At 39.3% G+C, this 22,177-nt stretch overlaps 1 protein-coding gene across 3 annotated transcripts; it reads right to left on the bottom strand.

Moving 5' to 3' along the window:
• Positions 1 to 776: 776 nt before the first annotated feature.
• nr4a3 (nuclear receptor subfamily 4, group A, member 3) lies at positions 777 to 21,470 on the bottom strand. 3 transcript variants are annotated; one of them, XM_052015601.1, is made up of 8 exons: positions 20,871 to 21,470; positions 17,633 to 17,871; positions 14,701 to 15,548; positions 12,261 to 12,390; positions 11,487 to 11,647; positions 10,249 to 10,448; positions 9,160 to 9,338; positions 777 to 2,387 (listed from the first exon to the last, which is right to left on the bottom strand). In XM_052015601.1, the coding sequence occupies exons 3-8, from the start codon at positions 15,544 to 15,546 to the stop codon at positions 2,131 to 2,133; spliced, it is 1,773 nt and encodes a 590-aa protein (XP_051871561.1). In that variant the 5' UTR covers positions 15,547 to 15,548; positions 17,633 to 17,871; positions 20,871 to 21,470; the 3' UTR covers positions 777 to 2,130. The 3 variants fall into 3 exon arrangements, with proteins under 3 accessions (XP_051871561.1, XP_051871562.1, XP_051871563.1); XM_052015602.1 differs by having other exon boundaries at positions 17,704 to 17,871; XM_052015603.1 differs by lacking the exons at positions 777 to 2,387; positions 9,160 to 9,338; positions 10,249 to 10,448 and adding an exon at positions 10,543 to 10,697.
• Between the last annotated feature and the right edge of the window lie 707 nt (positions 21,471 to 22,177).

Raw genomic sequence — 22,177 nt, 5'->3', positions numbered from 1 at the left:
AGTACTGCACTGACTGCCTACTCCCCTTACTTTTCCTGGTGGTCACCCATCCATCTGAAGCCTGTACTTTTGGTGTGACCATCTTAGTAAAAGTCTCATCTATAAAGCTCTCAGCTTCCCAGATGATCCCAAGTACATCAGACTCCAGCTTCAGTTCCTTGATCCAGTCTGTCAGGAGCTGCAGCTGGGTGCACTTCCCACAGATGTGGTCATCAGGGGGACTGACGTTCACTGACTTCCCACATCTTGCAGGGGGAGCATTCCACTGCCCTAACTACCATCCTGCCTACACTGAATCAATTATCAAGGATCAGATTAAAAGCTTACCTATGCCTCCTCACCAAATCCTTTTTAACGATCCACTTTCACTCCCAACACCTGGACCACTTAGCCTCCTCACACCAGAGCCTCAGCTCCACTCTTCTACACCAGCCCACTCTCACTATGGTCACTCCAAGATGGCTGCCCTGCTTGACTCTACCTTCATTTTATTGGCTGTTGTTAATTAGCTAACTAGCCAATCAACTATTAATTAACAATGAGCAAACTTGCTTCTTTCTGGAGAAGAGACATCTATAGTCAGATATGATTGTGAAATAATGTGTACAAAGTGACTAAACTAATTAATATCAATTTAAAAAAATTATGTTCATTGACTTTTAAATCTTAGTTTTTATTTAAACAAAACAAATGTGTAAATTACCATAATTAGATCTGATCTAATATAAATTGTGGGCAAAAGATGAATTTCAGAAAATCCTCCAAAGTCAAGTAGCTTATGATAAAATGTTATTCAATTTAATATTTTAATTTACATATCTATGTACAATGTACTCAACATTTGAAAACACACAGGTTAACACAATAGAACACTATTGGATGCTAAGGGAGCACAGAGATGGTTTGTGAATTCACTCTGTTGTCAAAAGCAAGGCACTGCCCCTTTAACAGCTAAGGTTCCTGAATTCAGCCTGCAGAGTTACTCTGAGCAACCGGCAATTGTCGCAATAAATACAGGCAAAGCCATTACAATAACATGCATATAATCTTTATAGAAAAAGACATTATGCAACAAAAGTATTTTGTATTAGTATATGGCATCAACAGTATAAACATCATACAAAAAACTTTTACGAACACGGAATGTTTAATGCAGCTGACTGCATCCTACTAGCACCTACATTCTTACAACTACAGTATTCAGTAGGACCTGCTGGATTTGTAAAGTCGGCTGGTGGAACAACTAATTCTGCCTTAGAATATCTGGTATTTCCTGTACTTTGATATCCTTCTGTCCAAACTCTACATGATCATCCTTAAAACACTTCACAAAAGATTGTAAAAATTAAATGGTGTTTCCCACACCTCCCCCCCACCCCACCCCTGACTCCTACATATTCTTCTTTCTAAGCAATCTGTAGGTGCTCTTCTGGTTCACAAAGCATCCCTGCATCAACTGTACTTTTATCAGTACATATTATCACTATAATTCAAGTTCAGGTAACTTTGTCAGTAAAGTTAGTGCCAACAATTTCTTGTATTTCATCAAATTCTTTTAGTATTACAATAAATTAGAGTTTGAAAAAAAACAAAACCAACAAAATAAACTTCTTCAAAGTTGTAGCACTTTCAAATAAATTGCACTTGGACAGGAGCCGACAGCCTTTCATCACTGCATTCTAAAAACAGAACTTTTCATCAGAGGTGACTCCTCGCACCACCACTTGCTGTACATATGACACATCAGGAGCTATACTAAAGGCATCAATCACAATAAAAAGCATACTATCTTTGTAACAACTTTGTTGTTAACATTTTAAAAAAGTTATAGCAGTCACCCAAGAATTTTGGGATGACATGTTACAGACTGAAAAAGAGTCAGATAATCATTTCTACCAGGTTTCGTTCCCAAGGTGCCATGTTAGCATTCCCAAAAGCAGCAAGCAGACAGTTTTAACGTACAGGATCCTCCAGAATAAAGAACCAGGAAATATTCTTGGATATGGACATAAAGCGCTGCTTTGTAGGGTATAGACGCCAGAGCACCAGCTGTTTTATTTTCCCCCAAACACAATCCACTTGGTTACAGAAGTGTGTTATTGTCAAGAAAAACAAAAGAGATAAAACATCTCAGAAAGGCAGTGTATCCAGAAACAGTTTGTCGATGATGGCTGGGGGCGGCACCAGGTCCTCGAGTTTTAGGTAGAAAATGCGTTGGAGCCCCTGTGTACAAAGAGAACGCAGCTGAGGTATGATCCCCACTACCTTGGATAACGGCTGCCCTTTGTTTTCTCCAGGGCTGCTGAATGATAGGTGTTCCTTCAAACAACTGATGATCCGGGATTGCATCTCTTCCACTTTCTTTGGTTCTTTTAACCCATGGCGATCTGCGCAGACATAACAGGCAAAATTAGCAACATACTGTAAAGATGCTAAATATTTTTCCTCCAATAATAGATATGAAAAATCCACTTTTTTGCCATTTATTGTCCCATGAATGCACTTTTCCAAAGTGTTTAACCCTAATTATAACATTTTATGGATGTGATCAATAAGAAACTTGCAGTTATTTTTGGAACCATGTTTTTAATTCCAGTTAAAGCTCAAAGGTTCTGATGGAAACTATAGAAGTCTTATTTAGATGGGTTCCCTCCAAGAATCCTGAACAAACTTAGTTCTCACAGAAATAAAAGGGTACAGTGATGGTGCTTTTCTACAGCTAAAATCAAATTACATCAATAGGGAAGCCTTAAGGAAGTTCGTTCATTAAAAGTTAGGCCTTTGTTGTGACTGATGCCAATTCTACTTGTCATGTGCAAAGTCACATAGGAACACAAAGAGCAGGTGGTGGTCAAATGTCACCTCAGATCTGCTCTGCCATGCACCAAAATCATGGGTGAACAAATACCTCAAGTAAATCTTCCTGCTCAGTCCCCAAAGATCCAAAAATGAGTCTCAGTCCTGAAATTCCTTAATGACTGAACATCCAAAGCCCTTTAGTGAATTTCTGGGAAAAAAAAATACTCTCATCCTAGTCCTCAGTGGCCAGCCTCTTATCTTCAGATCAAGTCCCTAGTTCTAGACTCCACAGCTGAAGGAAACACCCTCTCAGCATCTGTCCTCAGTGTACTTCAATGAGATCACCTTGCATTCTTCTAATCTCCAAATGCATACAAGTCACTCCTAACCTTTCCTCCAGAGGTACCCAATCCAAATGATCACAAGAATATTATATTAAGATCCTATACATCACACTCAACTTTATTTCCCACTTAAGTTGGTACTTTGTCTTTGCTAATTTTTTTCCCCCCCAATATTTTTTGTCCATGTCACCCAATGCTGGACAGAATTTTCTGTTCAGGGCCTGACAAGGAAGATGATATTGTGGTGGGGTTGGGGGGGTCGAAAGGTAGGGGAAATGGGGAATGAAAAATCAAGAAACTACAGATGCTGAAAATCTGAAATGGAAACAAAGTACTGGAAATATTCAGCAGGTCAGGTAGCATCTGTGGAAAGAGGAACAGTTAATGTTTCAGGTGCAAGATCCTTCATCAGAACTGGGAATGGGAAATGCAGGAACAAAGGGAGAATGGATCCTTCCAAGGTAATAGCAAGGAATGCACTGCCTGGAAAGCAGATAGTGGACAAATGAGCTCCCTCCCTAAACTTACCCATCTCAATGCCTCTTTCAGATAGTCCTTAAAATCTATACCTTTAACCAAGTTTTTAAGCACCTACCCTATGTGGCTCAGTGTCAGTCTTTAATTAATAATGCTCCCATAAAATACCATGGGATTTTATACTATATTAATGGCACTATACAAATACAAGTTGCTTCTGCAGAGGTCAGTAAATGCCTCCCTGGTGCAAGGTCAAGGATATCACTGACTAGATGCAGAACATTCTGGAGGAAGAGGGTGAATGGCCACAAGTCAAGGTCTATGTTGGTACCACTGCCAAGGGTAGATAAAAGGGATGAGGTCCTGCTGGCAGATTTTAAAGAGAATTAACAAAAAGAGATTAAGAAGCAATGACTTAAAAGTAATAATCTCCAGATAACTCCTCATGCCATGTACTAATAAATATGGAAATAAGAAATAGTATAGGGAAGTGTGTGACTGAAGAGATGGTATAGGGAGATGGCATCAGATGTGAGGGGGGATTAGATTCTTGATGCATTGAATCTGTACAGGCAGGATAACTTGCATCTCAACAGGGATGAGACCAATATCTTTGTGGGTAAGTTTTCTTGTGCTTTAGGGAAGGATTTAACCTAGCTTATTGAGTCTTGCGTGGCAGAGTGCATCTTCAAATACAAGATTAATAAGAATGGAAACTGAAGGGAGTAAATTAGGGAGAGAATTTGGAAGGTAGAGCAAACAAAGGCAGAAAAAAAAGAGCCTGGTTGTGTTTAAGGGTATATATGGCGAAATGCAAGGACAGACTGAGTAAGGGAGATGAACTGAAGGTATAAATAGACTCATGGTAATATGATATTATAACTGTAACTGAAGGGGCAGGAAATGCGGCTTCCTGGTTATCGGGTCTTCAGACAAGCTAGAGAGGGTAATTTAAAAAAAAGGTTGGGGAGGAACAATCACTGTATTGAGAATTTTAGAAGGATCATCAAGTAAGGATATAAGAGTGGAACATCACATTGCTGGAAGTGTACCACAGACTCCAAACAGTCTGGAGATAAAAGTGCAAATATGTGTGTGGAAATGCCTGAAAAATACTAAGTGAAAAGGGTAGCATTCGTCAGTACATTCAATTGTCCTCATAGTAACTGGGATACAATCAGCATAAGATGATGCTGGAAGCACTGAACTTCTAAATTGCATTCTGGCGGGCCTCTTTAGCCAGTGTCTGAACAAGGAGGGTGGGTTGGAAATTCTGTACTGGTTTTAGAGAACGAGGCTGAGCAATGAAAAGAGCATCAGTAGAAGAGTACTTTTGTGATAATGAACATAATTCAAATAGATTTGGCATAGATATGAAAAAAGATGTTACAAAATAGGGGTAATGGTTTTATATGGGGGCAAGGCCAATTTAACTAAATTGAGAAGTGATTAGGAAAGAGTGGATTGGAAATCACAAACTAAGTCAGCTTGAGTTTAATGGGAGGTATTCAAAAGAGGAGATCCAAGGAGTTCAGTGTAATCACATTCCCACAAAGAAAAATAGAGGGGTGCCACCTCTTGGGCCTAGTTTAAAGAAAGGTAAGAAAGACAAAAAAAATCATGATAAACATGAGAACTTACTACTGCAGGAAGCCTGGAAGAGTATAGAGGTGAAGTTATATGCGAAATTAGGAAAGCACGACAAAAAAAAACTGGCAAGTAAAGTCAAAGGAAGTATATAAAGGAAAGAGTAGAGCCTATTTGGGACCAAAAAGATAACTTACATGTTGAGGTAGAGAATGTGGGTATGCTCTTAATGAGATAGATGACATTGATGTTGTGATCAAGGAGGAAGCATGTGAAATACTGGGCACAGTAAACGATAAAGTGTTAAGGAGTTTAGCATTTTAAAAGTGGACAAATCAGCAGTCTAATATGAAATATATCCCAGGTTCTTAAAAGAAGCAAGGGAGGAAACTGAAGAGGCTCCAAATCTCCTTGGCTAAGGGAATGGTTCGAGAGGGTTTGCAAAGTGCCAACATTGGACTTTTGTTTAAAGAGAGAGGAAGGTATAAACAAAGTAATTACAGGCCATTTAGTTAAACTTTGATGATGAGCAAACTATTGGAATCAATTCTGATGGACAGCATGGATCTTATTTAGAAAGGCATAGATTCGATGACAATCAACATGGATTTATTAAGGGAAATCTGTGTCCAACTAACAATTGACTTTTTAAACAACATAACAAGGAGACTCAATAAGGGCAGTGCATCTGATGTAGTTGACATTGATCTTAGCAAACCTTCCAACAAAGTTCCAAATCACAGGCTGGTCAAAAAAAGTGAAAGCCTATGGGATCCAAGAGAGTGATAAATTGGATTCAAAAGTGGCTTAATGGTAGGAAGCAAAGGATAATGGCTGATGGGCATCTTTGTGATAGGTTCCACAGGGTTCAGTACCAGTCTCTTGTTTTTTGTAGTGTATATTTAATGATTTAAACTTAAGTGCACAGGCCACAATTAAAGAGGTTTGTAGATGATACAAAAATTGACTGTGGTCGATAGTGCAGGAAATATTGATGGTCTTGGTCATTTGGGAAGTGACAATTGGAATTTAATCCAAGGAAATGCCATTTGGGATGGGCAACAAGGCACAGGAATGCACAATAAATGAGAGGATGTTGAAATGTGTGGAAGAACAGAGGGACCTTGTCCAGAGCTCCTTAAAAGGTAGTAGAATAGGTTGATGTGGAAAAAAATACCACACAGGGTGCTTCCTTTAAGAGATGAAGTATAGAATTTAAAATGAGGGAGATTATACTAGAATTAACCACAACACAAATTAGACTGCAGCTTAAGTACTGTGTACAGTTCTTGTCACCACTTTACAGGAAAGATGTGATTACACTGAGCAGGATTTAGAGAAGACTTATGAGGATGCTGCCAGGGCTGGAAAATTTCATCTATGAAGAAATACTGTATAGGCTGGGTTATTTTCCTTGTATCAGAGGCTGAAGGGATGTTTAATTGAGGCATATTAAATTATGAGGGGCCTAGATAAAATAGGGAAAATTCATTCATTTATCTCAGCAGAGGAGCTCAAAACCAGGAGGCGTGGATTTAAGGTAATTGGCAGAAGGACATTTTTTGACCCAGAGTTTGGTAAGGGTCTGGAATTCACTACTTGAATAATAGAGGTAGAAACTCGGTCACGTGCAAGTAGTAGTAGGATGTGTATTTAAAGTGCTGCACCTTCCAGGACTATGGACTGAGTGCTGGAAAGTGAGATTAGACCTTGCAGCTCTTTTAAAACCTGTTTGGACAGGACATAGATTTTTTTATGAAAAGAGGAGACAGTAGCTGGACTGATGAACATAATGAACAAAAGATGGGGTAAACGAAAGACTGTGTGATTTGCTGAGAGCTACGACTTAGGAAGTCCATTAGTGAAGGTTTAAAAACTCCTAAATTACAACACCTTGAATGAATCTAATATTGACTGCAATTACAAAAAAAAACTTCAACTCAATTTTAAATTCCAATATTTTCTGATGTTTTATGTTTAAGAAAATTTGGGATTGATTTTTATTGTGTGAACTAAGACTTTGCTATAATAAAAATGAAGCAGTCATTAATAGAGTAGTTAAATCACACAGCTCGGATACAGGTCCTTTGGTCCACTACTGAATCTATGCCAACCAAAGCACCCATTTACACTAATCCTACATTAATCCCATTTTTATTCTCCCTTCATTCCCAAGAACTGACCACACACTCCTCCCCACACAGATTCTACCACTCACCCACACACTAGGGGCAATTTACAGTGGCTACTTAACCCATCAATCTGCACATCTTTGGGATGTGGGGAGAAACTAGAGCACCTGGAGAAAACCCATTTGGTTACAAGGAAAACATGCAAACTTCACACAGACAGCACCAGAGGTCAGTACTGAACCCAGGTTGCTGGTGCTGTGAGGTAGCAGCTCTATTAGTTGTGCCACTAGTAGGTGTGCTGCTGAAGTGAGCACAAAATAATTATGTTTCCCATTCTTTATCTTATTGATTCCCACTGAATTTGATTTTAAGATGAAAAAATGGAAAAATCTGTCACAGACACACCTACAACTATTAGGATAATTTCACATTGCCTAATATTATGCAAAATATTTGTTAGCATACACAGCAACTTAAGATAGAGACTGCTGCATCTTTCAAAGAAAAAAAAAATCAGATAATTGTTTTGAAGCAGAGATAGAGAGAGAACAGGATAGTGGGATTAATTCCAAATTCTTCTATCAAAGATCCTATACATAAACAGAAGGAATGTTCTTATCTCAAATCAGCATTCAATACAATGGCTTGGTAGCAAGATAACTATGATCCAGTGATCCAAATGATAAGCCACATTGAACTTTAATTCTGAGATTAAAACTGAGAATTATTCCTGGGTGACAATGGAAATTGTTAATTTTAGTATTTATTGTGCTACCCAAGTTGTTAAGTAATCGTGTGATGTGTAATGTCATGATGAAAACCATTTGAATTCTACCCATGTGTATGTACAGTTTCAATTTCAAAATTAGTAAGCATAGAGAGGTTGGCCTGGTGAATGAAATGTGTGGTGTCACGCAGCATCTTAAATTTAGGATGGTGCAGCAATAATGCTTGAGGTACTGACCCAACACTGGCACAGAAACTTGGCTTGTTCTGACATTTGTCAGAAGCTAGGCTGAGACCCAGTCAGGAAAATATACTGGGAAGGGGATTTTTAACTCCGAATGAAAAGTTAAGTAAATCTATCTGGGCCTAACAGTCATCTTGCCCTCTGTTAGCTGAATGTGGAGTAGTTCTTGTAAAGAGATACTGAACATGTTCAATTATATTTCTACAGACAAACTATGGCAAACCAGAAAGGTGAATGCAATAAAAACCCAGAACAGAAAACTCTTCCTAAAGTGGGTACACAAGATCTGAAATCTAGCATCAGCAAGGATACTGGTATTTATCAGTAATTTGAGATCAGCATTCAGTACAGCTGATAATACAAGCGCTCAGTCTGAAATTCCTTACGAGGATCCTACATGATCCAAGAATTAACCCAAACTATCTAACAGGTTTTTCTCTTCTGTTTAGTCATCTTTACATAACTTGCTTTAAATTATATCTAAAGCATTATGACATGGGCTTAAGAAGTAGATCCACGTGGATACAGTAAATCATTATCACAAGGGCCACGAACTGGCAGAGCAAATGTTTAAAGAGGGTCCTAAACTCTGTGAATGAACAGCTCGACATCTGAACTGACTAGCTTAAAATATTTTAAAAAAACAAACAAAACTACAGGCAGCTAATATGTATCTAAAAAGCAATCATTAAGCCAGCCAAATAGTTTGAAATTGCATATGATATCAACGTTAAAAAATATCAAAAGTGAAACTGATTTTTCAAAGTTTAACATAAGACAGAAAGAGTATTACACTGGTCTGAGAATCACTGGAAGATTCTGGAAAAAAAAATGGATAGAAAGTTCCTACCTGTGATCATAACTAGAGCTGCTAGACATGCAAAAGTTGAAACATCAAAGTTAAGGCTTTGTAAATTTGTAGAGAATTCCTTGATTGCGTCAAGCCATTCACCAAATCCACGAAGGCACTGAAGTCGATGCAAAACAAGTCCATTACAGAACACAAACTTATCCTCTGCTGGAGCAGATCTATAAAGAATTGTTAAAAGGACAGGATTATAATTTTAGAGTTCATTATCTGTTATATCTTAGCAAATATCATCATACATTCCACTTTCTGTAAGGGTTCTGAAATTAGTAAAATATACACTCTTATCAACATAAGTTCTATTGCATTTCTTCTTGATTACAACACATTGATGAGCATTACATATTTTTTTAAAACATGCAGTATCTAATAGAAATGGACATGGCACAGGGTGTTGGTTATAAAAGAAAATGGCCTGGTTTCTAAACCTGGAGAATAGCAGTGCTGTTAGAGTGTACCACAGCATTCGTTCACTGAATTAGTCAATGTCTAGTATGCTTCAGATGTAAACTGTAGGCCACATTTTAGAAAATTTGAAACAATCATTTGGTTACATTCTAAACACACTTTTAGTTAATTATTTGCTGACTAGTTTTACTTTGTTTTGCTTTCACTTTGCTTGCCACGGGGACCCATCTTAAAGCTGACATTGAATAAAACAAGCAGCAAATATGAAGCAAACAGCAACTTCACAATAAAATTTTGCTCATTATCTGCTACATAACTCAGTGGACAAAAGGATACAAATCATTTGAATAAACTAGCAACTTACAATAACAAAAAGAAAATGGTAAGTGAGTTGAATATCTGTAAATTTCTCATGACAATTAACCAAAATATTCCGGATTCTACAGCTTCCTCACACCACCAATTCTAATCAAAGTTGGTTTTACAAGATTATTCATGGGGGGGGGGGGGGGAAGAAAGAGATGGAGGCAGTGCTAAGAATTTAATTCTACAGTAACATCCATCAACTGTGCTTTGTCATTTAAAGGGAATATTCTAAATTGACATTGTGAAAAAAAACTCTTCAAAATATAATTTTACACTTTTGGTAACCATTAAATTTACCTGTGAGAAAGTCTCAATACAAAGAGTTCAAGGAAGGCAGATTCGATGAGTAGAGCCTTATCTTCCTTAGGAAGATCACTGAATCCTGGTATTTTTTCAGCCCAATTCTGAGTGACCTCCATGGAGGTAGCAAGGAGGCCATAGAACTGATGCACATACTCGGCATCATTTCCAGCTGTCGGCTGTTCAGTAGCACAGAACTGCAGGGAAGGAACAACAACATGTCAGCCGAAGTCATGAAAGCAAATTTAATTTTCCAAAAGATTGCAGGAAGAAGTAAAGACTTACAAGGTTTCTGAAAGGAACTTATTGAGCAAAAAGGATTTGAGTCAAAAACATTCTATTTCTATGTTGATCCTCAAGGAGATTGCTTTCAGTATCATTAGAATTCAATTTTAGGGTAAACCATAAAACATTATTGGTGGGTCATAAACCACAATAAATCATACCTATATTGTATTTAAGAGAAAAAAAAAGTTTTCAGTTGTTAATGATAATTCAGCAACCTTCTTCATTTTAAATATAACCTCAAGATGCAAGTGACACTCACTTAGATTTACACAGAGGCATAAAGACTGTGTAGCAGGCATCTTAAAATCACAAATTAATCGAAATAAGATTGCTTCAATGTCTATTGTTTTAAGCATATGATATTCTGAAAAGTTATCAGAATGTTTAAGTTGTGTTCAATTAAGACATTTGTAAACCTTTCAAGTGTTAAGAATATTGATGCAATTATAATAAAATATCTCTAAAGGAATATTTGCTGTAAAGCCAATGTCATACAACAAAAAAATTGAACTGATTTTGAGTTTGAATATTCCAATATTCAAAAAGTAGCTAAAGCCTAGTTGTACTAATCAGATTTACCAAATGACCCAAGAACAATGACTACTTATCCATAAAAATATATATTCATTCAGTTCTACAATGCTACATAACACATTGCAATTCTCCGAATCAAAAGTTACAGGTTTTTCAGATTTTGGTTAGAAATTTACAAAATAACATGTACAAAAGAATATATCTTGCTAGAATTAATAATTTAAAAAGTGATGGAATGTAGGTCAGCCTAATACTTAATAACATAGACGAAAAAAAGCAACTATTTTAGCAGATGTGATATAATAATCAACTCCAACCACATCTAATTTCACAATGGCAGTTACTGTTGCCACTGGTATTAGATGCTATTTTCTTCCCTTGCTATGTTTACATTTATGTAGATTCTTGCTTACCTGGGAGTAATTATGACTGCTGGGAGTGGAGTCTACAAGTGCCCGCACAAGAGCATTCATCAAGCTGATTGGAGGTGAGGGTGGGGATGGCTCCTGGAGAGGGCTCTTTGGTTTGGAGGGCAGACGACCCCTTCTCCCTTTTAAACTATCAGTACGGACCACTGGAGAAACAGACAGGAAGTCACAAACAACTTCTGACATACACAATCACATACCTTAAAGATTTAGGATAAATTAACTAAAATATAGTCACAGTATCATTTTCTATATTCTCAATCACAAATTGTTTGGAATGTGTGTTAAAATTATTTTTATTTTTACACAATGCAGTTTAAAACACGTCATTTCACTTCTAGGGATTTTTAATTTGATAAAACATTAAAGCCATATTTCCTTTGATATTATAATATTAGAACAATTGTGGCTTTGCTCTTTGTTATTTGGGTTTCCTCTCTGGTTCATCCAAAATAGCCTGTTGCCCTACTGGTCTACTAGCTATTTGTAGCATACTTTTCAAGATGGGTAAAAAAACCAGGAAAAATGCACAGAGCCGACTGCTAAAACCTGTAGATTGGCATAATCCTGCTTAATCCAGTTGTTATTCTAAATGGTTGTTTTTACACCCATTCAAGTGGCCCAGCAAAATCAACAGCAAGCAAATGTTAACCCGGTGGTCAGATCTTTACTGCTTCATTAAAACGAAACGAAAGGGTAGAGTGGATTAGAATGGGGTTGGGAGGCTGCGGTTGCAGTCTGACAGCTGCCAACACTCACCTTCTTTAACCATCCCCACGCTGAGGCATTTCTGGAACCTGCAGTACTGGCATCGATTGCGCCGCCTCTTGTCCACGGGACAATTTTTATTCGCCAGGCAAACGTATTTTGCATTTTTTTGCACCGTCCTCTGCAAAGAACAAATGTTATTACAGCATGTTTTCTTAGAAAAATTTCGCTGACAAAGCAGACTCTAATTATGATATGAAATGCGCCAAAGCTACTCGGATAATTAGATAAAATTAATTTCCTAACACGTTAGCCTGCAGGAAAACAATTTTACTGGTGTTAGCTCCTGACAATGAGAATCAGTCAGATTCGTGGCGGAGAAACTCTCAAGAGACAGGCAGCTTTAAATGATAGAATTATTTCTGAAATTACCGGGTCATCACATTATACCGCCGAGTATAATATCCCTCTCTCCTAATATACCTTCGGGTATCATTTTCCACTTGGTTTATTCCCGAGGTGATTACTGGCCTTATTAAAGAAATTTGAAATGGTTTGGAGTAGCGTTTCTTTAACTAGCACAGCTTTAAAACAAAAAATTAAACTAGCTTGGATTTCGCTAATCAAGACTGATCAGTACATTTCAAATCACATTCAAAGTCAATTTTTAATTAAATACTATACATCTTTTTTTTAAAAAAAGCAAGATGTATACTAGATTATTGCTAACGGGTTAAGTTAACTGCACGAAATTCAAACCTGCTTCTGGGCGGAGAATAGACTCTTATTTTTACACAAACTGGAATTAGGGAATCTCCCCGTTGCCTGTTTAGACAGGATTATTAATCAGATTGAAAAAAAATCGGTAAATCGCTATGTTTATACAGCAAAAAAAAGGTCTGTTGTAAATATAGAATCCTTGCCTTCAGAAAGAAAGGTTGAATCGACAAATTAAGCCAATTAATTTCTGGTAACAATGAAATGTTTTGGAGGTATTTTCCATTCTATTATTGTCAGATGATGGAACACCCGTTTCTCACTTTTGCAAGCGAGTCTCGACTCTTGTACCACACGTGAGATGTTATTCCAGCCAGTCTGATGCCATTGGTGAATTATTTTATTCTGAAATTACTGCGCAGCTGTTTCGTGCATTTCACATCCTATTAGATTTAATTCTGGCTGTGATAACTGCAATTATGAAGAATAAGATAGATTTCCAATGACGTTGTTCAGGTGTATAGGTTGCTTAGAAGTACAGTTTAGTAGAAGACACACAATAAGGCTACAATATAGCGGAGAATCTCTTTATAGCACTTTAAGAGTTCGGCAGTACTTGATTATTTGTGGTATTTCATTTTCAATTATATTAGTCCTTTAGCATAATTATTTTAGTAATTCACTTTGTAATAACGAAGTGTTCCTTCTAGATCTTAGATTACTGTAAAATATTTTCTATTCTGGTCTATAACTGTTGTTTTTAATGCTATTCATAATGCATTTTTCATAAAACATTTGCAGCACAGGAGGACAATCTACCCATCATGTCCGTACCTGCTCTACCAAAGTAACTCCAGTACCATCCACCGGCCTTTTCTCTGTACCATTGTTAATTTTGCCCCAAACTATATTTATCCAGTTCCCTGTTATAAGCCACAATGGAACCTGCTTCCACTCCATCTGCCGGCAGTGCATTCCAGATGCCAACCACATCCTGCCTTAAATAAGTTTTCCCTCGTGTCACTCTTAATTCTCTTCGCCTCCAAGTTATATCTATGAGCGCTAGTCCGCGGCCCCTCCAGCAATGGGAACAGCCTTCCACAATTCATTTTGTCCAGACCCATCATTACTTTATGTAGTTCTATCCTACCTCCCCTCAGCCTTCTGTTCAAAGAAAACAGTCCCAGCCTCTCCAATATGACTTTTAAAAGCTAGGAATCATTCTCTTAAATCTTTTCTGGACCCTTTCTAAAGCCTTCACGTCCTTTCTATAATGTGGCCCGCTGCTTAAATTGATCGCTAGCAGACTAATATTCCGTATACATCAACCATCTCTTGTCCACCACTTTTCTGGTTTCATCGAGATGGTTCGTGTACAATAGACGCCAACCTCGTTGTTGGTGTTTCTAATTTATTCCGCCCTCCCCCCAGCATCTCCTATCGTCACGTACATCCACAACATGCTATTGGCTGAGATTTTTGTCGTTGCAGATTGTACTAAGGCCCATTACCCTTTCTAAAAGCACCAGGTGTATCCCCTCGCAATCCAGCTCACCAAAGTAAATAAATAACAATTTCAACTTATTTAAAAATGTCTGCATTGAAAAGCTATGTACACTGCAGGAGTATTGCGTTATTCATTTGAATATTGTTTCAAGTTGTTTATGGCCTTTGCAATACATTGTTTACTTTTGCAAATAATCACACAATAGAAACTTCCTTTGCCTAATGCGTGGTTTAGGGATGCCTTTGATAACATTAAGATGCGCCGTACCTTAAAAAACCCCTTGCATCCCTCGCAGGTTCTGACTCCATAATGCTGACAGGCTGCATTGTCCCCACAAACAGCGCACATCCCCTCTGCAGAAGATGAGCCTCTGCTCGGGGGAGAGGGTAGGCTCTGGGTACTCTGGCCAACAGACATTGGGTGGAAGCCCAAGCCAGACCCCTTAACCAAGTGCAGCGGGTATTGATGAGTGTCCATTACAGACTGTGTAGACGCACTATCAGCTCCCATAGGCATGTTCAGTGTGGGTTCATAACACATGTGGCTGCTGGGAGCCGGAGTGTGTGGCGGAGATTGTTTGAAGGCGAATACTGGAAATCTCGGCGGTGCGGTCTTCAGGGAGGCATCCAAGATATGACCTGAGGCCATGCAAGTCTGGGTCACTGGAGGCAACGTGTGAGGCTCATCCCACATGGATGACTGTGGAGTTGTGAATTGCGGTGTGGTAGGAGTTGATGGGGGAGACTGCTTGAAGTAAATGGAGGTCGATGGCATGATGTCCTCTGTTTGATGCTGGATCGATGGCTGGTAGCTGTGATGGGAGGCATCTTCCAGTTTAATGAGGGGTCTCTGTGAGGAAGAAGAGTGCATTTGATACACACACGACGGTTTGAACTCGTAGCTGCCAGAGTAACCAGTCTCCATGAAGGTACTGAAACTGGGCAGGGACGTAGTGGCTGTAATTTCAGTGCTGCCCATGTCCATGCCAAACTTCATATAGGGGGATTCAGTATGCACCAAGTCAGAGGTGTAATCTCCACCATAAGCGTAACTCTGAGCTGCAAAACTGGCACCTTGTGGCGACGAGCTGTATTGAGTTTGCACACAGGGCATATCTAAGAAAAGAACATTCTAAAATTAATAATGTGGAAAGATTGAGAAACGCATTGATTTGATTTGATCTGATCTCGTGTTCATTTTGTTTCGGATCACCAGCACCTACAGTATGATTTTTTTTGCATAGGTTCCCACTGCTGGGGTAAAGAATCATTATTATATGAAAACTAACCACAGAGGTCAGGTGTATATTTCTAACTTTAACGATTTCTAGCTCATTGCATCCTATAAAAATAATTGCCTTTCACTGACACGTTTTCCTCTTATAGTAATACCCCATTAATAGAATGTTAATAATACGAGTTAAAATTCCTCCGTATTAGTTTAGCAATGACTGATTTATAACTCTTGGAGACAGAAGAAACTGCAGGTGCTGGAATCAAAGAACAAACTGCTGAAGGAACTCTGTGGGTCAGGTAGCACCTGTAGAGAGAAATGGACAGCCGGCGTTTCGGATCGAGACCCTTGATCTGAACTGATCTGTATTTATAATTCTTCCACGACGTCCAACTTTTGTCATTTGTGCGCGATTTGACCGATCATTGTTCTTAAGTGCACAAGGGTGATACATGCATCTGTGGCACTGCTCTTTGCACTTGTAGTAGCCTGGTGCATAACCTTACATGTGCATCGTGTGCATTGTTGTGTATCTGGTTGTATCAATCGATGGTAACCTGTGCGTATGTTTCGCACTCAGAAAATGCGAAAAAATGTTTTAAAAAACAATATACTGTGTGGGTTTGGGAGAAGGGCCCCTATTGGTCACTCTGTACAAATATTATTTTTATATAGTTATTATGCAGAAGATACTTTAATATTGCCAGATCATTTAAATGTTTCTGTTTAGTGATAAGATAAAGCTTACAAAGCCGGTCTCCTGGAGGGTGCGAAGACTTGTGAAGTCAGTTACAAAGACGAATTCTGCCTCCTGTCAACTATATAGTACGCAGGGTGTGACTAAGCAGAAATTATATGAGCACTCCTTAGATGCGTCATAGTGCAATAGATTGTTGGAAATGATCTGGACGGATGTGAAAAATTAAGCAGGTGTAGTTAGAGGAAAGAAAAAATATCAAATCAGGATGTAAAATACGTAATAGAAAATGCCATATTTGGACTAGACAGTTTTCGAAATCTAGTTCTTGACTTCAACAATAAAGAAAACACAACGTGTATTCAACAACGCCTGTACCGGCTGAGAATGAGTAGATTGCAACAGGTAGAACAAGACGTAAAGAAAAATAACTGGAGATGGTGGTGTGGATTAGATAAACAATTGTAGATAAATTGATACACGAAGAGAATCCAGACATTCAGATGTTAGGTTTATGTTTCAATATGTACACGCACCTTTATATGCATATGATTTCTGCATAAAGTTTATCTATGCATACATCTCTGCATGCATGTATTTTATTTATATTTAGTGACTCTGTGCACATTTAGGTTTTTATTTGTACATTCCTGTATTGTTTCCCGTCTTATATAGACTCCTGAGGGTTTTATATGTCTAAGTTTATTTTTGAGTATATTTTTGTACAAGTAGAGGTTTGTATGTATTCGAACCCGTGGATATATACAGATTACTATTCATAAAGCCCTTACATACCTAAAGGTTTTCGTACGCAGGCCCCCTGCATATAGCCATGTTTCTCTGTTTTATGCAAGGTCCCTGTATACATGCTGGTTTCTACACTAAGGGACGGTGGTTATTTTCAAGTTATTTTATTCTCTTTCCTTTATCAAGTTTTAGGGCATGTCGACCCTTAGCCTATACATCTCCATGATCTCTTGATTAAGACCGGAGAATCAAAAAATTGCTACCCACTTCCATGATGTTACCATGTCTCCAAATTATCCACAGGCAGTATGAGTTTAAATGGAGAATTAAAGTGGAAATAGGGGAAAACAAACAGAATGAATCAATACAAGACTGGAAAGTAAACAAAACCGAGAAATAACGAAATGACAAGAGAACGAAAAAGAGCAATTTTTGCTCGTCAATACCCGTTTCCAACCTCCCTCCCCCCACCCCTTCCCCCAGAACAAGGCACACGGAGAATCTCCTGATTTTGCAACGAACCTTCGTGTGTATTATACACTTGTGGGTGTATTCTGTTGTTTACATATAACCTTGTAGCCTCCAGTGTGTACCTGTGTGTGCTGAGGAAGGGAGATATTTGGCTCGCTGAATGTTGGCTCGGTGGGCTGCCAGAGGCTCGGCCGCTGTCAATGGGTAGTCTCTGGGTTGGCTGCTCTCAGCACTTCGCTGCACTGACTCGGTACTCGGGCTCGGTGGGGGAAGCTCTTCCGAACCGAGATCTGCAGAGTGAAAGAGAGCAATCAGGCATCAGAGCTGGAGAAACTGTGAAACACACTTCCCTTTGTCCAGATGATTGAAAAATCGGATTTGAGACGTCAGAGAATGGCAATACTTTATGATCCCTTACAAAAGCTCGCACAATATCAACAGTTCAATAGAAACACCAAGAAAATAATTCCGCAACCTAACCGCCTAAATAGGAACGCAAGATGCATTTTTGAAATGTCAGTCAGGAAAATTACTGCCTCATCATTATCAAATTTACTTCATTTTGCACCACTTTAAGATACCGACCATTGTCACGAACGTGTGAATGCCGGTTCGGTATAGCGGAAACTTAGCCGAATAGAAACCCAACTGAAACTATACAAAGTCCTCCACTCCCGGTTGATGCAGACACAACGGCGAAATGGGTATTATCCCTCGGCTCGAATCGAGTTGGGCAGCAATGGTTTGGGAAAGTTAGCGAATGTCAGCCACTCTTGTGCTTCCTGTCTTCGCTCGGATGTCAGTGACTCCCTGTTCTCTCTGCAGTCTGGGATGAACTGCCAGTCCTACTGCACATACTCTCCATGTAATGCCACGGTATGGAAAGAAACAGGACTTGCCCACATGGCTGGAGATCACCAAGCATTCCACCAAATCAATGGGTTAAAACACATTCACAAAAAGCACCCACAGCGTTATTAGAAGCGTATCATTTAACTTTTGCCATCGTTTGCCCTATTCATGGCAAGGAATCGATCTCGGTTAGTAGAGCGACAGCGCCCCCTCGCAATTTATTTAACGTGACGTCCGTCCTCAAAACTTTCCAAAGTTAAAATAAAGGAACAGATGTCTTTATCTGTACGGTAAGTTTAACACGATAACAATTCAATTTCTCGAACATCTAAGGAATGGGTAGCCAAAACAGAGCCAATCAACATACTTTTTTTATACGACTTTGAGTTTAGTGTCAATTACGAGTTCAGTGTCAGAGAGGTGAAAACTGCAAACACACATGATATAAACCAATTAGAGATCTGGATTGAAATAACTGCCCTAAAGCTTTCACTCTTTCATATGGATTTTTCACCTCTTGGAAAACAGTTCTTCCCTGTCAAGGTTGTCCGGACATTCAGATGATCAGAGAAGAACAGTTTTAGGCTGGGCCAGGTATGGAACCCAGGCGTTTTCATGCAAATTCTGTCCCTGTCATCGTCACATCAACTTGTCACCCGCGTGGTTGCAGGGAACCCGGTCTGGAAATTGGAAAGGAGACTCCGAATTCGGGGTTACAATAACGTCCTTAATCTTTTGTATTCACATTAAAGGGAAATAGCGTTTCCAAATACCTCTCTCCTTAACTTCTCGAAATGATCATAATAGTTTGGTCTGCAATTAAGTAAAAAAAACCTCCGGCAAGGTTATATTTAACGATAGTTGCCCAGCTTCCTTAGTTGACTTCTTTGCACATTATGTCTCCCTCGGAAGAATGCTCTAAATCAGCTGGTTACCTAGAGAACTGGCAAGGTCTCTTTAAACATCCACCTCGTTACCAGCTGCCCCATCTCCCATACAGCAGCCGGCCATAACACAAACCGCGGGGAAATCTTCATTTAGCTTAAATTATTCGAGAGAGAAAAATTGCTATCAATCTCACTCTCTTTCAAAAAGGCCAGCATAAGCTTTACTGGACGTCAGACAATCGCCCATGGCAGGAGAGTGTAATTAACAATTATGAAACATTAAATGCGTTAAACATATGAAATACAAACAGATAGAATCAGCATAATATGCCCTTGGAGTATTACGTTTTCATAGCTGAATGGCCATGCTGTACCTCAATTACAAGTTATTGAAAATAAGCCCCCAAAAATTAAAGGACTCCGAATCCGCTACCTTACTTCTAACAGATACAATGCACTGAATATTTCTGCAATTTCAATTTCATAGAAACGTGCCAAGATCTCCACAGGGGTACAATGCCACAAATAAAAGATATTGCTAGTGTGAGGTTATATGGATTGGGTAATGTTAAGTTTCATTGCTGACTTTCCAACTAATATAATCTTTGGAACTAATGTGATGGTGTGCCCCCCCCCCCCCCGACTAGTGACTTTCGCAAATTCACAAACTCGTCTCATAGCTCGACCCTGTTCTGAAATATGAAATTTATGGTCGCCTGGCAATCGAAGACTTGGGCTGTTGATTCGTCCACATATAACCTTACACTTTCTAATTTCGGCAATAAGAATGTATTTCAAAACTATTCCACCACCAAGTCCACGATAAATACCCAATTGACACATTTACATAAGAAACGTGCTGCACTTGCTACTACAAAATATTACTCAACAAAAAGTAAAAGTTAAACAGACGCGCTTCTAAAGTGAAACTATTAATAAAAATCCATAAACATTTGAATACAAAAAAAAGGACCAGAACGGTGGATAATCACACGTGTTGGATCAATAGAGTCTACAATTAGGCGGCGTTCTTTCTTAACTGAAACTTTGAATATTTAGGACCGTATCCCGAACCAACGTGCGGAATAATAATCAACACTAATTCTGTTCCAGGGCACATTTCAGCTTTATAAACAAACCGGTACGATACCCTCTTCAGAATGCGTTTGCAGTGGAATCAAATAGACACTAAATAACTATACACTTTCACTGGAACATAGCTAATTATACACACAGACAAGTGTAAGACAAATCGCATCTATTCATCACATCATACCAAACACCCAGCCTGCAGCATTACATTACCATGACAACTACCAGAAATACCTTAATACCCGCTGATCTCCGATTGTCACACTCGCCAAAGCGGTTGATTAACCCATAAGTTCTCAAGACACAAGGGACCGGCATCAAAGGACAAGTTCCAAAGTATATTCCAATCAGCGTTAACAAAACAAAATCACTAAAGCTCTTTGAATTGCAGTCGCTTGTTCTATAGCATACCCATTGTAACTTTTATGATGTCCAGTTAGTAACTTATTGATACGTACTTGATTGCTGTGACGGTTCCGTCTTTACATGTAATCAAATAGCCTTCCAAGTTGCGAGTAGGCGTCCAGTCCTAATCATGGATATTGCACAGAGACAGTTGTCTTTAAAATATCACTCCCAATAAATGACTTAGTTCTGTTGCAGATCCGGATCCTCCTTCTTCCCGCGAGTTCATCAGTAGAGAAAAGTATTTGAAACCGTTCCCTCTGCCCCTTTGCTGTGTTGTGAACGCTCCTCCGATTGCAATGTGCCTTTGTTTATGTGCAGACCGATATCAGTACAATTCCTCACTTTGTGAACGTCATTTATGTTTAAGGAGGGGGTGGGGGCTCGCAAAAGCTGCTCGCCTATAGGAGGAACGCCGGTATCTCCATAAGAGCGGCTGGAATGCAGTCAACGTCAATTGTGACGCCTCCGGGCCGTACACGTCACGTTGTGGCGCGACACGTCAGCTGCCCCCTTTTTCTTTATTGTGTGTGTTGAAGTTGGTCTCCTGAGATGCAGCTGCCCGGCCCCTCGGCGGCGCGCCTGCGGCCGTGCACACACCACACACACTACACCAGCGATGACGAGCTGCTGACAAGCTGGAGAACACTGCACTCCACTCTGCTCCCGCGCCTTTATTATCATTCATGAACCCCGCGTAAGCATGTCATCGCCTTCGGGCTACCAATCACAAGGCGCCATACGCTATGTGGAACACCGCCCCTCCGAGCTTCGGTCATGACCACGCCCCTCGGTTCCTCTCGCCAATGGGCGTGCGGGGAGCCGGGCGCGGCGAAGGGGGGCGGTCTGGAACTCGTGCGCGTGAGAGCGCCCCGCTGACGCACGGCATTGACGCACGCTGTGCTAAATTTAGCCGCGCTGGGCCAATCCATCGATTGAGATAGCGCAGATCTCATTCATTTCTGGGGCGTACCGTTTATTTTAGGAACTATTTTGTGATCCAGTGAAACCAAATATAGTTGTGGATACCTATTTTTAGTCGTAGCCATTCCTTTTGTTAATGTTCAGAAAATACTGCTTCTCTTCACACAACCTAATTACAGATTAGACTAATGGTGTAATTATTGTGCGTATTCTTTATAATGCATTTAACAGCCTTGAATGCTGGTTTTCGCGTTTTCTTTCCGATGAATGCAATGTACTTTTAATTCCAGCGCCTTGTACAATTATTATTGTATACTTTTTCAATTTATTATGTGTAGTGTAGTTTGGAAGGGATGATGCGAAAACGTGTACATGTATTGTTATAAACAATGAGAAACGGAAGTTGGAATAAATGGAGTATTGGGAAATTTACTAC

The sequence above is a fragment of the Pristis pectinata genome, chromosome 5, assembly GCF_009764475.1.
Source record: "Pristis pectinata isolate sPriPec2 chromosome 5, sPriPec2.1.pri, whole genome shotgun sequence".
In the NCBI taxonomy this organism is placed as follows: domain Eukaryota; kingdom Metazoa; phylum Chordata; class Chondrichthyes; order Rhinopristiformes; family Pristidae; genus Pristis; species Pristis pectinata.
The sequence above is the reverse complement of the archived record's forward strand: the minus strand, read 5'-3'. Positions and strand labels throughout refer to the sequence as shown.

Coding starts and splice junctions, on each gene's coding strand:
- nr4a3 (XM_052015601.1), bottom strand. CDS start 15,546: ATGCCCTGTGTGCAAACTCAATACAGCTCGTCGCCACAAGGTGCCAGT. Junction 12,391..14,700: donor GATGCAAGGGGTTTTTTAAG/GTACGGCGCATC, acceptor TGTTCTTTGCAG/AGGACGGTGCAAAAAAATGC. Junction 9,339..10,248: donor GTATTGAGACTTTCTCACAG/GTAAATTTAATG, acceptor AATTCTTTATAG/ATCTGCTCCAGCAGAGGATA.